General features: G+C 51.4%; 1 protein-coding gene across 6 annotated transcripts; it reads right to left on the bottom strand.

Moving 5' to 3' along the window:
• Positions 1–2,037: 2,037 nt before the first annotated feature.
• On the bottom strand, positions 2,038–22,400 carry LOC127482068 (uncharacterized). 6 transcript variants are annotated; one of them, XM_051812028.1, is made up of 9 exons: positions 16,525–22,400; positions 15,767–15,850; positions 15,561–15,645; positions 5,870–5,987; positions 4,500–4,886; positions 4,258–4,408; positions 3,406–3,535; positions 2,680–3,297; positions 2,038–2,339 (listed from the first exon to the last, which is right to left on the bottom strand). In XM_051812028.1, exon 1 carries the CDS (start codon positions 19,668–19,670, stop codon positions 18,744–18,746), a length of 927 nt encoding a protein of 308 aa, XP_051667988.1. In that variant the 5' UTR covers positions 19,671–22,400; the 3' UTR covers positions 2,038–2,339; positions 2,680–3,297; positions 3,406–3,535; positions 4,258–4,408; positions 4,500–4,886; positions 5,870–5,987; positions 15,561–15,645; positions 15,767–15,850; positions 16,525–18,743. The 6 variants fall into 6 exon arrangements, with proteins under 6 accessions (XP_051667988.1, XP_051667984.1, XP_051667986.1 ...); XM_051812024.1 differs by lacking the exon at positions 4,500–4,886 and having other exon boundaries at positions 2,680–3,535; XM_051812026.1 differs by lacking the exons at positions 15,561–15,645; positions 15,767–15,850 and having other exon boundaries at positions 2,680–3,535.
• Between the last annotated feature and the right edge of the window lie 94 nt (positions 22,401–22,494).

Below are 22,494 nucleotides of genomic sequence, written 5' to 3'. Positions count from 1 at the left end.
GGTTTTTTAGCTCCTTGTTGTTCCCAGGCAGGCAGATGGAATTCGTCACAAGAAGCTAATCAGGGACACTGGGACCTAGTTGCATTTACAGGGATAAAATCTCAGTTTGAGGAGTCATTAGGAACCTGCCTCTCACAGGCACACTGCCTGCGAAGTCACAGACCATTTCCCAGGCAAACCATTCCACTGGAGCCTGGCAAAAGGACCAGGAGAAGAGCAGTGGGAGTCGTGCAGGGAGGTCATTAACCAGGGTCTGTCCCTTCTACCAGGGCAAAGAGGAGCCTCCTCACTCCAGCAGTCAGAGGAGTGCAGGACATGAGAGAAGGAAAACAAGAGCAGTCAAGTAGCTTGGCCTTTAAACCATCCAGCTGGTGCCCCTCCAGGGTAGACCCTTCCCCAGCTCCTGTAGTTTGGAGGTCAGATTGAAAATCCCCTTCCTTCCTTAGAAGAGGGGACAAAGCCCTGGAAGCCTGCAGGATCCCCACAAGCACCTGGCAATATCAGCAGCCAAAAAACAGCTTCCAAACCAGCCTGGGCACACCCTTCTCCTGCCTCCACCTCTGCTCCAACACTGCCCTGGCTGGATATGTTCCAGGAGCCCCACTGCCTTCCCGGCAGAGGAGCAGAGGTGCCCCCTGAGTGCTGGTGCAGCTGAGGGGCTGGGGGGCACTGGGGCATGCCAGGTATTGGGGGCTGTCGGGGCTGCCAGCCTGGCACCCGGCCGCCTTCAGGGAGCCTTTTTTGAGCTCTGGGAGGTGGAATTGCAAACAGGAAAGTGCTGAGCCAGCTGGGAACAAGCTGTTCGCCTGCCCCTGGGTCTCTCTCTCCCAGCAATATTTTAATTCCAGCTCTAACTGCCAAGAAAAGGAGCTCCTTAATCAGCAGAGCCGGGAGGAAGGGCAGCTCCCGTTCCCGCAGGGCGGCCCCGTGGCCACACTGTCCCTGGCCACCACCCTTCCTTCCCCTGCAGCCGCCGTGCCCGTGGCCATGCCCGTGCCAGCCACGCCAAAACCCCTCCCTGTGTCCTCACGAGGGCCAGCACACACCTGATGTGCCAAGTCCTGCCACAACTCCTGGTGTTCCTCGTTCTCCCCGGAAAGAGGGGCTGCTCTGGCGGAGCAGCAAATGTTCCACGAGAGCTGTGAGTCTCCCTGGTTTGTGCTCCTCCAGAAAACTCAGCCTTTGCAGCTTGTCAAACCCAGCGTGTTCCAGAGAGAGGGAAACAATCTCCCCCAACTGTGCCGTTTTTCCGGTGTTCCCTTCATCCCTGATGCAGCACCCAGCAAATTCTGCCTTGTACCAAAAGCCATTTCTGTCAAATTAGGTTAAAAGGAAGTAGCGGAAAACTAAAAGCTCTGCGTCTAATCCTGCCACCTGGAAAATCAGCAGAGAAATATAATTTTGTAGTCTTTCAAATTAAATCAGATTCTGGGCACTCTGCTGATGAGTTAATCCAGAGCTGAGTGGAATGGCTCTGCTCAACCATGACCAGGTTTAGGCACGTTCAATTCACGGCAAAGCAGTTCCAGTTCAGAGACGCCGCTTTTAATTGTATCCTCACCCTGTTTCTTTTAATTTCACAATTTGCCTCAGCCCTCGTCCATTAAGGAGCTCTCACAGGAGGTGGCCATCAAAGGCAGAGCAGAGGCCAGGGACCTGCAGGGGAGTCACCACATCTGTCTGGGATTTGGGTGGCCTTTTCCTTCCCTGGACCCTGCGGCTCCCACCCACCCAGGCTCCATCCTGGGGGCTCCCAGGGCAGGAACAGCTGAGCAGGGATCAGGGATCAGGGATCAGGGATCAGGGCTGCTCCCCAGCACTGCTCAGGTTTCTCACTCCTGCTGAGGACACTCGGGTGTCCCCGCTGGGCTCCCTGGGTGGCCACACTCTGAAATCCCTCCCAGCTGCTGCTCCCCATTGCTCCCCATGCTCGGGAGCAGTCACTCCCACCCCTCCTTGATGCTTTGTATAAAACTGACCTGCACGTGATTTTGTGCCTCTTTATTCTCCTCTCAGCGTATCAAGTGCAGCCACAAGTCTCTCTGTACTTCACTTTATTCTATTTTTTCCCCAGTTGCTTTTCACACGCCAAGTCCAGAATGTCACATCTGATCTTTCCTGGTTTCCCTCTGGGTCTTCTAGGAAAGCTGAGACCAGTTGCATTAGAAGCAGTAAAAATGATTGATTGAAAGCATGAAGGTGCCTTTTCAAGTTTTAAATTTAACAAGTTTAAGGATCATGAAGTGTTTCTCTTCTTTTCCTGGCCTGGGAAGGAGCAGGGCTGTCCACATCCCACAGGGACTCCAGCACTGCTGACCTCTGCAGGCAGCGAGGCAAGGCTGCAAAGGGGACATCAATGGCAACAGCAACTTTTATTGAAAAACAGAAATAATCTCTTCAAACAAAAAAAACCCAAACAAAGGTAAACATGAATGGGGTGGTTTGTTCTGAAAAGCTTTTCTGGTATCAAGAGAAGTGGTCTTACACAATATGGTGTTTTGGTTTGGTTTCTCTCTTGTTTTCCTAATTTACAATGTGTTTTAGCATCTCTGCAAAATATCCCTCAGGCTGCCAATGGTGACAGGGCCCAGAGTGCTGATTTAACGTGAGAGAACATGTTCTCTTACACCATTTTTCCAAACTCTCCCCTTTGTGCTGTGATGTCATTAAACCACTTACAACCAAGTCCAGAGGCTGGATCTCCATCCTGTCATCCAGCAACATCTGCCTTCTCCCCGTGGATGCCACCTGGCACTTTGCAGAGATCCAGTCCCTCCTGGGTTGAGTGATCCCAGGAGCCAGCCCTGCAGAGAGGAGGAGGAGGAGCAGGAGGAGGAAGGAGGAGGTTGTCTCTCTGGGCAGCATCGCCCTGGGAGAGAGCACAAGCCCCTGAAGGCATTTTGGTTTTGAGAACAGTGACATTCCCTGAGCCAGGCTGCATGGACAGCCAACAGCATGGACATACCAACCTGAGTGGACACTCACTGCTGCCCTAGGGGTGTAACAGCCACCATCATGAGGAGTCCAAAGCAAAGGCTGTGAAGAAACCAGCAGTAACTGCTGCCAGCCAGCACAGTTGCCCAGGCACAGGGAGCAGAGCTGCTGGGGGAGCAGCACGGCAGGAGGGGAAGGAGAGGCTGAAAGCTGCTCCCTTGCCCCGATTTTGGCTCTTCTCCACGTGCAGGGAAGGCAGTCTGCACTGCTGCTCCTCCTGCCATCCCCACAGCTGCTCCAGAAGAAGATGGTGATGGATTTATCGCTCCTCCCTGAGCGAGTGGTGATGGATGGTTGGTGGAGCTGCGGAATTTCCCCAGGCCCCAGCTGGAATCCAATCTCCTGGAAATGTTTCACTCCCCATACACGGGGCTATCTAGAAAAGGCAGGTCCTCAGGAGCACAGTTTTACCTGCAATCCTCTGGTGCAGCACTTTGATTTGTTTCCTTTAACGAGGCTCGAGGGTGCCTTAAGAGGCTGTTTCCAGGATCCAAGGGAGATGGCAGGATTTGATCTCTCTCCATGGTCTTGTATGTAATTACTGAGAGGAGACAGCAAATGTGCAAAGACTCAGAGAGGTTACAAGAAATTATCCCAAGCCAGCAGACAGAAATCCACCTCTGCTGGGATCTGGGGGAGCTGTGGGAAGTTCCACACTTGCAGGCAAGACTGGGGCCAGTAACAACCCCCCTGTAAACCCCCGGAGGGTCAGCTCCATCCGTGACCTGCCCTTTCTCCATCCCTCTCCCACCCCCACGGGCAGAGGGCACTGGGCAGGTGGGTGCAGAGAGCAGCTCTTGGCAGTGTCAAGCTCACCTGTCTTGAGCTCCACAGCTCCACGTTTTGAGAGCTCAGCTCCCCAGTGCTGCCACTTGGAGAGAATTTCTTACGTGTCATCCAGTTTTAGTGCCATTCTATTTCATTTGCTGCCTTACCTTAATCATTTTTTAACACTCATTCAATTTGCATTTCTCTCTCTTCATCTGTTCCTGATATTTTATTTTTTCAATAAACTAAGTAATTTAGTGGCTCTAATCCCAAGCCTCCAATTTAGAGCATGGATGTGGAGGCTGCAGAAAGAAGCCCCAGTTTAAATCTGTCAGTCAAACATAACTTAATCTATCATCTTCTTTACAACTAAAACTGCTCTGGGGGAAGGAAACCATGACTGGGAATCAGTTTAACTTTGAAACATCCACCTCTACAGCTTTCTAGTGCTCTTGTTATGCACGGGCTATCAGAAAATGATGAAGTTATACAGACCTTGGACAACATGAAGTCACAGCAGTTCAGGTCCAGAGGCAGCTGCAGAGGCTTTGAAGAGCCCGAGGCCACATCCCCAGTGCCATCACCGTGGTGCAGGCTCTGGGACACAGCTGCAGTGCTTTTCGACTGGTTTTCCATTTCTGGACCTCTAAAAAAAGTCAAGAGAATTAAAGACACTAAAGATAACTGCTTCTCTCTGTTACCTTTCCTGGCTGCTGTGAGATAGCCCACGGACTTACCCGAGGCAGTGGCTCAGGGCTGAAGCACAGCCCCAGGCACACACGGGCTGGATGGAGCCACGGAGCTCTGGAGTGAGGGCACTGACCACAGAATGCTCTTCCCTGTGCTTCCTGGGGCTCCAGGCTGCTGTGTGCTTCCAGGCTCCTCTGCAAGCACCTCTGGATGCCCCCTGGAAGCCTCTGGAAGGCTCCTCTGCTGTATTTGGTTTTGGCACTTTAGTCTGACTTACATTTTCTCCATTTCACTGGGATCAGGACCTGCACAAACAAATCCTCCCGTCCTCTCCCACCAGTGGGACCAGAGGCTGGGGGGAAGCTCGTGGTGTGTCAGCCCACCACAGCCCTGAAGCACCAAGCACTAAATGACTGTGCTCCCCACGAGATGAGCTGTGCAGTGAATTATTCTTCATCAATAATTAAGGACTTTTCATCAAAATTTCCCCAGCAGCTGGATGCTGAGCTGGTGCCCGAGGGGTCCCTGCCACCTCCAAAGCTGCAGCAGAGCAGCACAGGGCACAGACACAGGGGCACCACGAGTCCCAGTGCCCCAGAGCTGCAGAGCTGGGGACGTCTGTCTCACACCTCTGCTCGTCTGGGAGCATCTCAGTGTAAACCTGCAGCACTGGGCCAAGCCATTGCTCCTCTGGAAAGTTCTCCTGGGCTGTTTGTTTATTTTTGTCTAGTCCTTCACTGCTGGCTCTGTGGGAGAAGCTCAGAACTGGGCCTGTCGAAGCCCAGAGAAATCACTGCACAGTTCTGCCCTGGGCTGGAGCATCCAAAAGCTGCCACAGTCAATATATCCTGGGCTGCAGCAAACAGCCTGACAGCAGGGCACAGCAGCCGTTCAGCAGATGACCACATTTTATTCTGGCCCATATTTCATCTTGCAGCAATTAGCCAAGAAAAAAGGGCCTCATCACACCAGCATTTCAGCCTCGTGTTCAGGGAGGCAGAACTTAGAGCACAAGATCCTCAACAAAAACACCATGAATGTCTGCTAGCCCACATCAGAGTTTTCACAACTGGAGCATGAGGGAAAACCTGCTCAGCCCTGCTGGGTTCAGCCACCTCACATGATGGTTTTTGGCAAATCTGAGGCAACCCAGTGAGTACTGTGAGGAGGCACCACAGTGCAGCCACCCCAGCCCAGGGATGAGCCCCCCACCAGCACTCAGACATTTGCTGGATGTCAGGTCCTTCCCTTTGCTCCACCTCAGCATAAAACATATAGTTGATGTCCACGTTCTAGTTTTCTGAAATAATATCTTCCCCATAAATATCTTCTCAATAGTCCCAGCCCCAAGCCCGGTGCTAATAAAAGTGCTCTTTATGGTTATTGGACAAGTGAGATGACTGGCCTGCACAATTACCTTCAAATATCTGCTCAGAACCGGCTGGGAGTGCAAATCAGCTTCTTCCTCCCCAGGTGCAAATCCATAATGAGGATTTATTTCATAGGAGGTGGAAATGAGGTAATCTCTCTTCTTCCTGAGGTGAGATAAGGAGAGGAAAAAAAAAAAAAAGAAAAAAAAAAGGAAAGAAAATGGTACAAGTTAATACTGAAGCATCTGGAAAAGCAAATGATTTGCAGGAGAAAGGGGCAGGAGGTCAATGGCATAGAAAAGCTCTGAGTAATAAGAGGGAGAAATGATGGGTTTGCCTAATGCTGTCCTGTGCAGGGACAGGGGCAGGAGGTTGGTGTGAGCCCCTTCCTTGTGTTCAGCCTCCTCAGGGATTCTGCAGCACCCAGGAGCAGAGGTCAGTCCCCAGGACAGCCAGCACCCTGCATCTGTGGGCACAGCCTTTTTGTGCCTGGTTTTTTTCCAGTAAATTCATTACTATAATAACCCTATTTCAGTAAAACATATAAAATTGCCACAAAATGAAGCAGATAAGGAGAAATTGTGTCATTGGGGAAACCAGACTGGCACCCAGCCTCTGCTTCAGCAAAGCCACAGCAGATTTGTGCTGCCCTGTGAAAATGGAGTGAGTCGAGAAACAGCATAAATTAGGATAAAGGTGTGTATTTATGGGAAGAAATTGAGGAAAACCAACTCAGCTGTCTCCTGGGATTCTCTCCGGGTTTGCTATCGACTCTGCTCTCTGCCAAGCCCCAGCAGCTCAGAGGCAGAATCTGTTGATGCTACAGAAAGCAAAGTCCTGCAGAGCAGTCAATGGGAAATAATGGATATCAATTACACAGCTGGAACTGCCGACTGGATCAGGTTTTATAACTCTTCACTCTTGGGGTCTTCTTAATAAATCCATCAGGAGAGGTGTCATATCCTTTATAGCAATATGTTCCAATGTTTTATTTCCTGTGAGGGAGCAACTGGCTGCTTCACAAAACACTCCTCAGAGCCCCCCCAGCCTCGTGCAGGAATCAGAATTGATGGGACAGGGACAGGAGCTCTTTGCTCTCTAATGCAGGGACCAGTTTGCCCCAACATTCGGATACTGCTGCTGGAAACCAGTCGGATTCCTTCCCTTCTGCTCCAGTCCTGCTGGTGGCACGGGGGCAGCTTCTGAGGAATGATTTGGTGGGAGCCTCACAGCGAGGAGCTCAAAGCTCAGGTCACCTAAAAGCAAACCAGCTGTTGAGGAGCACCTGCACTTTGTGGCAGGCAGAAAAGAGCATCGTCCTGCCCGGGTGTGAGAGCTTCCAGCCCTGCAAGAGCAGCCACATCACCCAGACCAGGTTGGAAAATTATACTGAACAGGGGTAAAAAAAAACCCACCTCATCTTTGTCTATCACTTGCATTTTTTTATCTGCATTTTTATTGAATCCAGCCACCAACTCAAGTGCTGGAAGCAGAAATGCAGCTTTCTTCCATGGCATCTTCCCTATGGTAAATCTAATTAAACAGCCATTAAAATGTGTGTTAGCTCAATCGTATCAAGGTGACCTGGAGCTCCTGCTAAATGTTAACAACAGCATTCCCCACTAACTGGCATCCGAGAGGGAACAGGCAGTACTGTTTCTCCTGATGTGGCCTTTAGATGAATGTGGTTATTAAAGTGCTTTGTGTACCATGGATTCCCAAATAAATGAGCCTAATTTTCTGGCAGCTGAAGCCGCCCCGTGTGCCCCTGCAGCACTCCCAGCCAAGGCTGGCACATCCCAGCATCCCAGCCAGGCTCTGCAGGATGCCAGAGGCCAAGGGGACAGAAGTGCACAGGCAGCATCTCCAAAAGCCAGAGGAGAAGTGCTAAAATGTCAGGCAGGAGAGGAGAGAGGGCAGAGCCTTCCCTGCAGCATCCAGAGCTGCTCCCACCCCCGTGGAAGGTCCCTCTGCCCCCAGACAAGGCTGATGGTTCCCCAGCCAAAGTGAACGCCTGGCTGGGTGTTCAAATATCCCTAAATCCTTAAATCCCAATCCAGATTAAAATCTGGAAATATTTCCTGGGTTTACACTGGCCTGACCTCCAGTCTCAGAGCCACACACAGTCCATGTTCATGATGCAAAACTGCAGACTGAATTCCACATCCCTCCCCACAACCAGACCTGCCAGTGCCCAACAAAGAAATACCTGTTTTATAAGCAGTTTATCCTGCATAGGTTAACAACAGCAAAATGCTAATGATAGCCAATGATGAGAGTGAAAACTGAGAATTGTGTCTGTTCATTACTGCAGGTTTTTATCATGCACCCTAAGAAGTATCATTATGCTAAAGAAAATGTTCACCATGTACTAAATCAGACAGATCTGCATCTAAAAAACTACCTCCTTTGGTTGTTACCTTATGTTTGCCTTCACAAGTTTATTCCTTTTAATGCAGTTACGGTTAAAAATAGGAAATATCCCACCAAGCTACAAAATAGCTGAACAGGTGGGAAATGTCTCACCTCCCCCTTGCACATGTCAGCAGCTGCAGTTTGGGCACTGGGGCTCCGTGACTGCAGAAATCTCCCCCCGTGGGGTGTGCTGGGGGCTGCAGGAGCAGGAGACCTGGGGACAATGAACACCCACCCAGGGGCAGCGACAAAGGAACAAACTGAGTTCAAAAACAAAACAGGACAAGGAGAGATGGAGCCAGGTGGTAGCCCAGAGCTCCTGTTCCCCAGGTTTTGGCAGCCCTGGAAAGCCCTGGAAAGGTGAAGGTCCTTTCTGTACAGCCCACACGGGTTTGCTCTGGGCACCGTGACCGTGGTCACACCCCAGGCTCTGGGCTCAGCCCAGGGGATGGCAAATGCTCAACAAATGACAGTGTGCATCAAGTTAACCTTCCTTTGGGGTCAGCTTTGCACAGCCACCCTGAGCCAGTGCCCTTCCCAACACCACCACGTCTCCAGAGGACTAACTGGGATCCAGCATCAGCCAGCTCAGAGCTGGGGCTTCCCCAGTTCACTTCCAGGAGCAGCACCGTGTGCCTGCAGCACTGAGGCTCACCTGGGCAATTAAAAAATATTCTGTGCTTATTTCCACATCTTTCGTGTTCTGTCTTGCTTGGCATTTGGATTTCTGACTATTGAAGCACTCCTTTGCATGAATCCCTCAGCTATTACGATGCATCTCTGCCGAGCAGGGAAGGCACAGTAAAACTAATTAAATGCCATCCGAGAGCTTTACTCTGCCATTTACAGAAACACATTAAACCATGAGGAAGGGCTCTTTCAGAATCATTGCAAGGGGTTGGGTGCACAACTGGCTGATTTTTTCCCATATGGACTGTCCTGTACACAGGGGAAGGTAGGACAGAGGGGGCTCACGGGCAAAGGCCAGCAGGGCCCAGCACCACACTTGGCAGGCAGGAGAGGACACATATCTGTAAATCCAGGTATTGAGCAAGAGTGCAGACAGGGAAGGGGACAACAAACACCGTCCAGAGTCACCCTCTGCTCAGCTACAGCACAGGACACACAGAGTGTGGGGGGCACAGCCTGTCCCCCTGGCAAGGGCCCACTGCCCAGCTGGGCACAGCACTGCTCTACCCACCACCTCAGCATGGCTGAGGCTGCTCCCACAAAACCCCTCTGTCACTGCCACCAGGAACACTGGAAGGAACAGCAGCAAAAGCAAGCAAAGGGCCGAGGTGGAGGATTGCTCTTGGAAGGGACAGGGGATACAAATGAGCAGCTCTACGCAGGAATCTACTGTCACAGGGGGTAATGAATTAAATGAAGTGGAAAGCATGGCATGAACTGGAGATTTGCCGTAGTGACTAATGTAATTAACCTCTATTGAAATAATTAAGCCTCCTAATTTGTGCTGCATGAGCAGCACAACTGCCAGGGCAGGTATGGGCAGCCCTGAGCCGGCTGTGGGTGGGTGGCACCCACCACACCAAGGGGTTTTGGCTCCCCTCAGCACCACAGGGCTGCTTGAGTTGTGCCAGGGATTCGTCTGGAGCCAAGGGCAGGTCCAGGCACGGACCCCAGAGCTGGGCAGGCACCACGAGGGCACCACGAGGGCACCACGGGCAGGGTCAGCATCGCCCGAGCAGCCCCAGACCAGTTCCTGGGGCAGTTTCTCAGGTGTTGTGAGACACCAGGGCTCAGAATGGGGAGAAGCAGGAGCTCCCTGGGCTGCACAGTCCTAGGGGCTGCCTCCCAAAGCTTGGATCGACAGCCTTCCAAACCCATTTCCCTCATCCTGGCGTGTCCTGTCTCAGCAGGAGCTGCTCTACAGCTCTGCCTGCAGCACAGCACAAATAAACCACAAAAGCTTCAGGAAGAAAACATTGTGATCACAAATATCCCACAAAATTCCGTGGCCCATTCCTCTTGGACTCGACCTGCCTCCTCATAAACTGTGACATTCTTCCTTCTTTCAGCACAGGATTGCTTTATGCCAGTCAGGGAAGCAAGGTTTGTTGTCTCTAGTTATTAATTTACTTTTATTGACTGCAGTGCCTTTCCCTGTTTTATTACCCAATAGCTCACACCAGCAGAACAGCTTTTCTTTTAGGTTACACATAAACGTTTGACTTTCCCAGACAGGCACCAAGGAGAGGGAAAACCAACGTGGTGCAGTGAGGCACCCGATCTGCATCTGCTGCCCCGACCCCACGGCCCCAGGGACACCTCCCAGCAGAGCAGGCTGCTCACAGCCTCATCCAACCAGCAAAAATGCTGATCCCTTTCCCCCTCCTTTCACTGCTCAAGGCATATGATAAAAAAGCACAAGATTTAGATTGATTTTTTTTCCCCCCGTCCTAAAAATACGCTCTGAAACGCTCCCATTGTCCACATGCTGCTCCCTGTGATAAGGCACATTTTCGCTCTATAGCAATTATTTTGAACACCACTATTACATTGACTGTGAAAACCCAAGAGCACCACAGAAGGTTCTGGGTTATTGAGCCACCGGGTTCCTTCCCTGCTGCTGATGGACACCTCCTGCTGCAGCCGGGACAGCAGGGAGGCAAAGAGCTGCTTTTTTCTTTGAGAGAACTGACAGCTGAGACGAGTCCTCTGCTCAAACCCCCGCCTGTGCTAAAGCTAAAAAATAAAAATAAAAACAAAAGCATCTCAGGGGCTTGGCTGGTTCTGCAGCCCAACAGAAGAAGCTCCCAGCTCCCCTGGAGCTGTTGGGAGCGGGCCATGCGAGGTGATGGCTCAGCAGGGAGTGGCAGCCCAGCAGGGAGAAGGTGCCTGGGAGCTCCATCTCACTTCCCCCCACGTTCAGGGACGTGCAGGACCCAGCCAGGAGCAGCCCTGGGGCAGGGGGCAGCCGTGGGGCAGTGCCAAGGTGAGGGGCAGAGCGGGCTCTGGCGATGCCCAGCACTGGTGCTGGGATGTGCAGGGGCTGTGCCAGGGCTGGGTGAGCACACCCCTGCCAGGGCCAGCGGGCTGCTGCTGGATTAACGAGAGGCAGCATCAATTCTAATTCGCTGCATCCCTGTCAGAGGCACTGAGCAGCACAGCTGCTCTCCAAATTTGATTATAGCTGTGGCACCGCCGAAGATAATTGGGGGACGTGTCATTAGTCTTACATCAAGTACAGCATGTATTTTGTCTTTCAGGCGTATTTACTTTAACTTCACAAAGGATTAAATGAAGTTTACAGTGGTATGCAACAACTGTTGTGAGGAGGTGAGAACTGAGAAAAGGAAAGAGGGAAAAAAACCCGCAAATGGGAAAAATATTAGCTCAGCACTGGCTGATCCTCCCTTTCTCACTCTGCTTTAGAAGATTTTCCCAATTCTGCTGATGACAGTAGAAGAGTTCCCAAGAAGAAATTTAGGAGAAACATCTCCAGAAGTGCCCTGGTTAATGTGCAGGAGCCAGAGGAGGCACTGCAGCCCTCGACATGCACAGAGACGTGGGGCACCGGGCACTGTCCTGCCCCACGAGCTGCCAGAAACCCACCCCTGCCCGACCCTCACCGTGGCACAGGAGCTGGCCAGGGCCCAGGTGGGTTCCTCTGGGTTTCAGTGCCCTTTGCACACACCTGACTTCCAACACTTACTAGTGATGAGGTACAATTTGTAGGAGGAAACCTCTCCCGTGGAGGAGATGTTCTCCTCCCTCAGCCAGCCCTCCATCGCTCAGCTGTGCACACAGCACCTTCCTCACACACTTTTTGGTTCTTTTTTCCCCCCACATTTTAAATATGGCACAACTGTTTTCTGTCCAGACCAGAGGAGAGAGGTCCAGGCACAGCAAAGCAGCTCCAGCAGGTCCTGAAGGACAAGGCAGGGGCAGGAGGAATTCCTGGTGAGTGCAGCTGAGTGCCAGGCACAGCATCTCCATCTGCTGGCACTCAAAGCCCAGGACATGCCCTGATCACTCATCCTGCTTTTCACAGCCCCAGATTTGTGGGTCTGCACTGCAGCACAAAGGTGTGCACAGCCAGTGTGAGGAATTGTTCCTCCAGACTAACAGGGATGTGTCCCCCTGGGAATACAGGCACAGAGGGATCCTTGGATGCTGCTCCACAGCCCTCAGCTCTGCCAGAGATATTAAAGAGTTGTGCATTTGTTTGGGGGTTCATTACCCTGGAAGATTGACAGGCTCCCACAGAGTGTTTATATGAATCTGTTGAGTCTCTACATTTAATTACACTCGACTGAGTGCATTAACACCACCATGAATTTTTAAAAGCTATCAGTTTTATCCTGTTTGACTCCAAACCTGACAGTGTGAGTTGCTTTCCAGCACATCCTCCCCTCCAAGCCCTTTTCCTGGGTGGCTGCAGCTGAGCTCTGGCAGCTTCTGACCCTGGGGAGACCTCCCCCCACAGATCCCACTCCAGCAAAGCCTCACTGCCAGCAGGAAAACACCAATTCCAGCCCACAGGCCCTACAGGGGATAAGGTATCTGCCACGAGTCACGACAGGAAAGGCTCATTATGAGGGAAGAAATACATTAACAAGACTGAACTGGCTCAGAGATGGGCTCCCTGCACTGGGTCAGCAGCACTTCCCTCTCCAGACCACCAGCTCCATCAGAAACGGCCCTTATTCAGGAATAAATTAATTTAGTTCCCAGTTGCTCCTGCAGGGCATGAGACAACACACAACTCCTCTTCCCAGGGACCCCAGATCTGATCCCAGCACTTGCCCCATGGAGAACTGGCAGAATCCTGAAAGGTGAGCTGCTTAAATGCTAGTGACAACACATGCAAACACAATATTTTGATTTCAATAAGCTGCCAATTAAAAAAATGAACTGGCATGAACTACAGCAAGAGGAGAATCTGGCACTGGCAGGGTGGACAGGGAGATTTTCCTGTTAACTGGAGTCTTTCCCACAGCCTGGAGAGAGGCAGCATCTCGTGCTATTTTTAACCTGCTCAAAACTAAATGCTGTGAACTTTAAGTAAACAGGGACATCTAATAAACATTAGAAAACTTGCAAAAAGCAGCTATTCCAGGCAGATGAAACCATACTCCGGTGATTAACAGCACCTCAACTTTCAAATAGCTGCAGCCAGAATGGCCATCAAGCAGTTGTTCCAGGCTCTACTGCCTTGTACCTTGTTTTCTGCTGCCTGGGCAGCCAAGTCAGGCTTTAAATACTTGTTTAATCGGTTGGTAAATGGGGCAGTTTATTACCTTCCTGCAATTCTGCCTCTCACCTGCACTGCAGCAAAGCAGCCCGACTGCTGTAGCACAGACCCTCTCCCAGACACTCCTGGGGAACAGGGACAGGGGAGGGACCTTTTCCCAGCTTAGCTGGCTGTGTTAACCACAGAATCCAGAATGGTTTGGGTTGGAAGGGACCTAAAAGCTCATCCAGTCCCACCCCAGCCAGGGGCAGGGACACCTTCCACTGGACCAAGCCCTGTCCAACCTGGCCTTGGACACTTCCAGGGATGGGGCAGCCACAGCTTCTCTGGGCAACCTGTGCCAGGGCCTCATCACCCTCACAGGGAAGGATTTTTTCCTAATATCCAATTTACACCTGTTCTCTCTCAGTTTGAAGCCGTTCCCCTTGTCCTGTTGTTACACTGTCATTTCAATAGCTGTGGGTGGAAGTGTGACCCCCCCGGGAAGCATTCCCCCCGTGCTGGGACAGCCTGGCCTGGCCTGTGCATCACCTGGTGGCACTGTGCTGCCCCTGGAACGTCTCTCCAGCCCCGACAGCCCGAGATTTCCATCTGTTCCCTGGGCACTGCACCAGCTCTCGCCTTGCACACCACGCTAATTATCAGCACGGGCTGATAAGCATAATTAGAACCGGGGAAGTAACAAGGTATTACAAGTGACTCCTTATCAAACGAGCACAATTCTTAAACCTTTGATGTGAAAAGTTTTATAGAATTGGTAATTAACTTTCTCTGAGTGCGTCAGAATCTGACCAGCCACCACGGCACCTCTGGAACCATCAGCAGCAAATCCCCACTGCAGGTGCACACCCTGGCCTCCTCACACACCAGGCACGAGCAGGAAGGACAAGAGGTGGACAAGGTTTCTTTGACTCCCTGTTTTGTGCCTCTCCACAGCCCAGAGATGTCTCTCCAGGGAACAACCATCCCGAGTCACCACGGCGCAGTTTGGGGGATAAATCACCGAGGCAGGAGATGCTCTTGTGGAATAATTTCGGAGCTCTGAGGTTACTGAGCCCAAGATGTGATCAGCACCACTGACACGTGGCCCATTTTTTACATGGCAGAAATGTACCAGTGGTGTAAATCAGGAGGAGGTGAGTGATAAGGGGTGAGCTCAGCCCTCAGCAGCAGCCCCTGTGCCAGGCAGGGCATCAATTCCTGCACGATGAGAAAATGAAGAAGGATGACACATTTCACATTATTGATCCTATCTATTAAAGGCAGGTCACTCCATCCTCCCCAGCTGCCTCCTCATCCGTGGCATGAGCACACAGGGGCTGCACAGGAGGGGACTGGCAGCCTCAGGGAGGTGCATCCTACAGTCCCACACCTGTGGCCACAAGGGACACTGGAGGTGGCAACAGCACATTTATCTTTATAATTCTTGGTGCCAGGTGCAAGGGGAGCAGCTCCACACTCACACACAGCCAGGCTCCCCATCAAAGCCCCCATGACACCAGGAGGAGTGACCCTGAGTGCTGCTTTCTTGTCCCCCAGTTCCAGCTCTGGGTTCTCTGCAGCCCAGATCTCCTTTGGTAACACATTCAACCCATTTCCCCACAAATCCTCTGTGATCTGGTCTCATTCAGTCTGATCACAAGAACTGAAACTTGGACTTGTGATGGAGCCCAGGTTAGAAAGCCAGTCCTCTGTGAGTGACAAGCTGGTTTGGAGTTTTTTTAAAAAAACTATTACAAGTTACAGTTCATACACTGTGGTTTAATTGCATTTGCCCTCCAGCCTCTCCATTAAAAGTAGAACAGAAACCAGCACTTCCAGAATGGAAATGAGAAGGAGAAGAAACCCTCATAAAGAGCAAAATGCTGTGTTTGGAGAGGAAGAGTAATTATTGCCACAGGTATAAAAAAGAGGGAAGGAGTCAGATTCGGTGCCACATCCAGGGGCCAAACACAAGTTATTCAGACCTTTCAAAATGAGGTCACATTGTCACCAGAGGCAAAACGAGAACCACAGGTTATGGCAGAGCTCATGGATTGAGCTGCTGTGCCTGAAATTCCGAGATGCAACGGTGAAAACCCTGAGCTGGAAAGAACTGAACTCACTATTTTAGGGAACTCTCCCTGGAATTCTATTCCATGACTTCACTGACACCAAAGGAGGGCAGCCACCAGGAACACTCAGGGAAACCTGGGACCCAAGGCAAGAGCCATGGGGGTGCTCAGGCAGCAGGGAGACATTCACCCCAGCACCCTCCCCTTCACCTCAGCACCCTGCCCTTCACCCCAGCACCCCCCCTTCAGCCCAGCACCTCCCCAGGCTCCAGGAGGAGGAGGACCAAGGAAAGCTCTGCAGAGGACACGAGCAGGAGCAGCAGCACTGAGCCAGCTCACCCCTGCCAAGAGGAAAAGAGCCACCAAGGGTGGCAGAACCGGCTCTGCAGCTCAGACAGTCTCTGCCAGACAACAGCAACAGGAATGTTATGAGCCGATGAGGAGGAAAATACTAAATATCTCCAAAGGCTGCTATTTTTGGTTGAGGCATGGGTAAACACTAGCACAAACAGCACGTAAAAACCAGCACATTTTGCACTCTGGATTCATTCTCTGGCCAATATTTTCTTTACACAAGTCACTCAAGCTAATATGTAGGAAGCATGAAAGCACTATTTCTGCTTTGCTGGTTATCAAATGGGATTGGAGTAGCCAGGGACATGCTGGCTACGTCTCCAGAGGAGAAGCCAGAGCAGTGAATCTGCATCCTGAAGGAAACCAGTGAGTTCAACAGTTCTGCTGCAGCTCAGGCAAAGAGCCACCCCTGTAAGCCCAGCTGGGTCACTGCCACCCTGCCCGGTGCCAGCCTGGGCCAAAGTTTCAGGGACTGTAACCTCCAGCCCCCGTGTTGCCTCTGTGACAGCACCAGCAACAATACACTGAATTTCCATGGTGTCTTTCACAATGAAGCCACCTGACCTGCAGATCCCCATTTGTGGCCTTTGCTGCTCTCTGAAAGGAAAGTCAGCAAGTGAAAAACCATGCAAAGGCCAATTGAAACGGTGGGAGGACTTACCTGGCCCAGAAAAATGAGGTAAAATTTGAGGGGAGGAGATCCAGGCTTTCCAGGCTGGCTTCTGACAGGGATGACACTGTGAGGCTCAGCAGTGTCATCTCCACTCTGTCACAGGAACAACTCTTCCCAGGAGGCCAAATGACTTAATAAGTCTTGGGTCCTTGTCAGCAGCAAAGGGGAGGGACTCTCCCTGGGGACCAGCACCACCCTCCAGGTTCATCACTCAGCAAGGAGGAGACAGCAGCACCCTGGTGACCTGTGGAGATGCAGAGGAGTCACAGAGCACTCTGCAAGCAGTATATATTCTTTAACTGCGTGTTTAATTAAATAGAATACTCGTGTTTTATATTAAACTCACACAGCAGCTGACTATTTAAAACACACATATCGAAGCCCGCCAACAGGGAATGGCTCCAGAGCTGTTCTCCAGATCAACTTCCAAGAGAAAATGTTCCTAAATGTCTCTGAGGCTTTTCCAAATGCCCCTCCTGGGACAGGAAGCTGGTGTTGCTATGCAGAGAAATGGGTCAGAGCCACTGGGCTTGAACTTAAAATATTGCTTTTATTGCTCACCCTGAACATCCTGAGTCGACCAGCAAAGAGGAGAGGCAGGGCCAGGCGGGCAGTCAGCACATTTGCCACGGTGCTCTCAGTGCTGGGAGGGTGATGGATTGTTTCCTGAGCTCCATTTGCTGTTCCCAGCACTGCTTTCCCATCTCCCCTGGCAGTGGCACAGTGCCATGGGCTCTGCCCTTGCCAGCCAGTGACTCCTGGCCTGGCTGGTGCCACCCTGCAGAGCTGGGATGGATGGGGATGGAACAGGCTCTGATTGCAAGGGGAAACCTTAGAGAGGGGCAGGGGGGAGAGGGAAAGGCTGGTGTGACCTGAACAGGCACCTGGCTGTGCCAGAGCATCGCTGAGGTGAACAGGGTTTGGCTGGGGGAAAAGAGACACAACCGAAATAAATCCTCAAAACTCCAGAATTAATCTGACTGCAGCTTCAAATCGTTTATTTTGCAATGCATGTCTATGGTTGTGCTCACTTCAGAACTGGCACAGACACAAATATCCTGTTCCCAGAGCAGAAATCACCGGGTTGGGCATTTTCACATACAAGTGCATGACACTGAATGGCAACAGAGGGTTGAACAAAGCCCCAAACACAACCCACAACATGTACAATCACAGCTGGCAACCGACAGTTTTAACCTCCTGTCCAATGCAAAACAACAAATCTATTTCAAACCCTGTGAAATTAGGTAATGGTTGTAATGCTAACTAAAGCTCGCAAATTTGAAATAATAAACAAGGGTTACACGACTTAATTTTACAAGGACTTACTACTTTTCCCCTCCAAACTCTCTAATTTGTTGCCATAATTACATTAAATTGAAGCTGAGTTGTTTTCAAGTCTGGATCTAGCTGGAGATTCTTGTTCCTATTCCAGACCCAAAGAGGAATCTGTTGCCCTAAAGCCTGTCCAGTCTCTAAATCTATGGACTGGATACTCTAATTTCACTATAAACCTCATTATCCCATAGCCTTAGATCCTCACTACTACAACACTAACAGTAAATTACATAGGACTAATTATGAGGGTGAAATAAGCACCCGAGCAGTGCTGGGGAGAGGCTGCAGCCAGGGCATTTGGAGAGGGATTGGGCACAAGGGCAGAGGCTGTGACTTCACCCTCCTGTTTCCAGAGCCTGCAGGCACTTACTGGTCAGTGGCCCCAGACAATGCCCACCCAGTCAGAGCACCAAAAAGAGCCCATCACCTCGCTTTTAGCTCTGCTCTCCGAAGTTTTAGCCCAGTGGGGATTTTGGTTTTCCCTACAGGGAAAACATTTAGATCTTGTCCTCCTTTTTCCTTTGCCTTTTCCAGTTTGGCTCAGGAGTGAACTTACCACAAACCCCCGTCCAATTCCACCAGGAATGAAGCAGAACACGACAGTCTCTCAGTCACCTCTCGGTCTGTTCCAGGGATGGATCCTGAAGTCCTGCAGGTCTGACACACACAGTCCTCAGGGCCTCAGTGCCCAGGACTCCCCAGCCAGCAGACTGAATTCTGCAGAACACTGGCCCTTCCCTCTGCCCAAGTCAAGGCAAAAATGAATCAGAGAATCTGGGGGGGAGGGCGGGGAGGAATCATTTGGCATTTTTTACATTAGCTTAGCCTTTTTACCGAGATCCATTTTAATGCACCACTGCACTAATGAACTAAAAATCTGCATTAGAAAGCGAGTCCTGGTGGGAGCAATGGACACAGCACCCTGGTGGTTTAGAGATGCACCACGACCTGAGCTGGACTCGGGCCAGACCCCCCTGTTCAAACAGGGGGAACAGCCAAAGGCATCCCCTGAGCAGCTGGGATTGATGCCAGGGCAGGCTGAGCAAAGAACCCACAGTGGTGCCCAGCAGAGCCAGAGCCCTGCTCCTGGCAGCCCCAACCAAAATGCCCAGTGGCACAAACCTCTGCAGGGCTGGACACAGAGGCAGCCTCCCCCCAGCGTCCACCCGAGGGCCCCACTCGTCCCTGGCACTGCACCACCGTGTTTCTGGCACCGGCAAAGCTGGTTTTTCATCACTTAATGCTGTGCACCTGCTGGGTTCCACATTCCCTAACGCAGATAATAATTTCCTCATTAGGAGAAGCCATTGAATCGATAGCACCGAGCAGTGGGTGAATTGAGGTCGTTTGTCTGCTAAGACCAGCACTGCTCTCATTAAATGTGCATGAGCAGCACCCCCCTCACTGCAGGGCTCACTCTTCCTCCAGCCCCTTCCACGGGCTGGTTTTTCTGTGGAATTTTCCTCTGCATTTCCCATTTCTACTGAGTGAAGTTTCCCTTCGCTCAGGGCTCGCCCTGAGCCGCTCCACGAGCCCTCTCTCACCCCACTCCTCCTGAACGTGCCACAGCAGCCACGTTCCAGCTGCCACAGCAGCCACGTTCCAGCTGCCCCTGCTGCCACTGGGACCACGGGAAGCGGCTCCACCGGCACCGGGGTGGATGGCAACGCCAACACCTCTGGAGCTGGGAAAGGCTGGACCCTGGAGAGCAGGCAGGGCCGTGGTTCATGATGGCACCTTAACTGTTCTGGGTTGCTACAACAAACAGCTCCCAGCCCGGGGCCACCTTTTGCCATTTTCCAAGTTAAAAACAGAACTGTTATTTAGCCTGGAGCTGCCACAACGGGCGTGAAATCCTGTCTGAGTCTCCTGGTAAATGATCCTTGTTATAAGGGGAAAAGAAAAGACTAATGAATGCATCCATATGAGCCATCAAGAGCAAAATAAAGGCAGGGATAAAGGAAGATAGAGGCAAAGAATGGACATGTTTTCTGCCAATGTCATTCTTCACACAATAGATGCAGTTTCTTTCTTTCCTCAGATGGGAAGATGGGCTTGACACCATCTCATCAACAGCAGCTGTAATAAGAGTTCCTTGCTATTAATATGCAAATTGAAACGCACACACTGATTAAAACCATGTTAGACAAAGGCTTTTGTCAGAGACCCACGAGCAGGAGACAGGGCTCGATTAGGGAGCAGGGGCCCTCCACAAAATCCATCATAAAGTCCTGCACTTGAGCCCAGTGCAGTAACTTCATTGGGAACACACTGCAGTGCTAATGGACACCTGCTCTCTCTCCTGAGATCCCAAAAGTTCAGCCCCCAAACTGGGTCCCAGCTGTCTCCAGAGGTGCCCCAGCCCTGGGGGTTCTGCACAGCCCCTCCTGGTGGGACAGGGCTGGCAGCTGCTCGGGTCAGCAGCCTCAGACAGGAGCAGGGAGCTGCCAGCACAGCCCCGAGGAGGAATCAGACTTCCCCATACTTAATTTGGAGACTATGGAAGGTGGTTTTAAAGGTCAGGACTTGCTAATTAAGTTGATGCAATAGGAACTTAACAAAGGAAGCAGCACCTAGGTACCAGGAGCATTCTCCCCTGTGATTAATCTCTGTGTGAGGCTGTCTGGGGCAGCCTCACGTTACACCCCGTTGCCATAGAGCTCTGTTGCCTCCACACGGAGCCAGATAAAACCACACACTTGTGTTGTGCTGTGTCTGAGCATAAAACACCACAGTGTCCTGTCCCCAACACATAACGTGGCACATCTGCACCAGAGCCTAGAGAGCTGCCTTATTACAGGCAACAAACTCTAATAAAACACATCCAAAAGATTACAGTTCCAGTGTTAACAACCACATTTCCAGCTGTCTCCCACTGACAGCACTATTCCAGTTAGCACTGCTCTGCAAAGTTTGTGTGGGGTGACACCCAGCCAGACTGATGACAAGTTATTGAGATTTACTTCCTCTACAGAACATCTTGCACAGAATTTTAAGCTGGGAAAACATTTGGCCAGAACAAAACTAAATTCTGTAATGTATAGATAGATGGAATGCATGAAAAATGCAGAGTGCGTGTTTGGTTTCTTTTTAATTAAGAAAATACATGCAAGTGTTTTCACCCTTCAGTTTAAAGTAACCCTGGGGGACACAGTGGTTGCACTGAACCATTTTCAAAGTTCTCTGATACATCCACTCTCAGTGTTTCAGCCTGGGGTGGTTGGACCAGGCTCGACATCAGAGATCTGGCAGCACTTCTGCAGGGATCACTGACTTACCACGAGGAGATTTGTCTTTTTATGTCTTGCTTTGAAGGCCTAATGAACTTAGGAAAAGCAAGAGATTAGAAGGATTTAGGAACCAAAGCCTGATTGACTGGACCAGGACAATATTTGCAACAAACCCAAATGTTGCACTGCTCTGTCACCCCAGGAGAGCTGGGGGGATGTGATGGGGCACCTCACCCTCACTCACCTGCTCCTCACTCACCTGGGCTGTGTGGGAGGTGGGATGTGGGACGTGGAAATCCCTCTGGCAGCGCTGACCCTCCTGCTCTGAAGGGCCACAGGACAAACCTCCCACCCGAGAGGTGCTGGAGGGGCAGAAAGTCTGGATCTTCCTAAATTAGAGACAGGACCTCTGCCTTTACTCATCCTCTCAGACCAAGCAAGCCACCAGCTCCGGGCCAGGTCCCAGAGCCAGGGCAGGAGGACAGCCAGCCTTGTACAGGCTGGGAGCAGAGGCCAGGTCTGACCCAGCTCACTGCAGAGCTGTCTCCACACCTGCCTGGGGAAAGAAATTGTGCTTGTGCTGTAATTAATTTGCTGCAATTAGCTTGTAGCGATTACTAGAGCACACAGTTAGAGGATTTTTGTTTTTCTCTCCTGACAAAAACTCCTCTGCAGCCCCCTGGGTGCCGCCTGGGGGAGGAGGACTCTGGGGGAAGGAGGCTCAGAAGAGTCAGCCCTGCACCCGCATGACTGATGTGCCCTATTTCTGTAAATCATTCTCTCTGTAAAGAGGCAGTTTAGCTTCAGGAACACTGGCAGCTTGTGTTATTACCCAAAACACAATAAATGAAACCACCCCACAGCTACGAAACCCAAGGAGATGTTTACTCATCTGTGAACAACCCATTCTCCTCCGCACACGAAAGGCAGCGATGCGAGAGCGCAAATTAATCACACAGAGCCTCTGCAGTGGCTCCCACCGGCCCCACGGAGCGAAGCAGGTGATGCTGAGGCACCCCTGACCCCTCCCTTGGCGGGACCAGGGGCTCAGGCACAGCCCAGGGGCCGAGGCTCCCTCCCAGCAGAGCTCCAGGATGCAGAGCAGCGAAGGTCAGTCCTCTGCCTCGGCTCCTTCTCTCTGCTCAGACTCCCAGAGCAGGAGAGGGACGAGCTGCTGCTGGCTGCTGGGCACAGCAGCTCCAGCCTCGGCCTTGCATCAAAGTCCACCAAGCAAACAGCTTCTGTCGAGCCTGCAGGAATCCCACCAGCAGGGAAAAAAGGAATTTACCCTTTCATTTCAGTGTTCTTTGCTCATGGAACCATTTGTTTCTCCAGAGACAAAGAGGGAAGGAAAAAGCTCATCCGTTACACAGTCCCTGTGATTCACTGC

This window comes from Manacus candei, unplaced genomic scaffold (assembly GCF_025592945.1).
Source record: "Manacus candei isolate 608988 ecotype Guabito, Panama unplaced genomic scaffold, ASM2559294v1 h1tg000084l, whole genome shotgun sequence".
In the NCBI taxonomy this organism is placed as follows: domain Eukaryota; kingdom Metazoa; phylum Chordata; class Aves; order Passeriformes; family Pipridae; genus Manacus; species Manacus candei.
The sequence above is the reverse complement of the archived record's forward strand: the minus strand, read 5'-3'. Positions and strand labels throughout refer to the sequence as shown.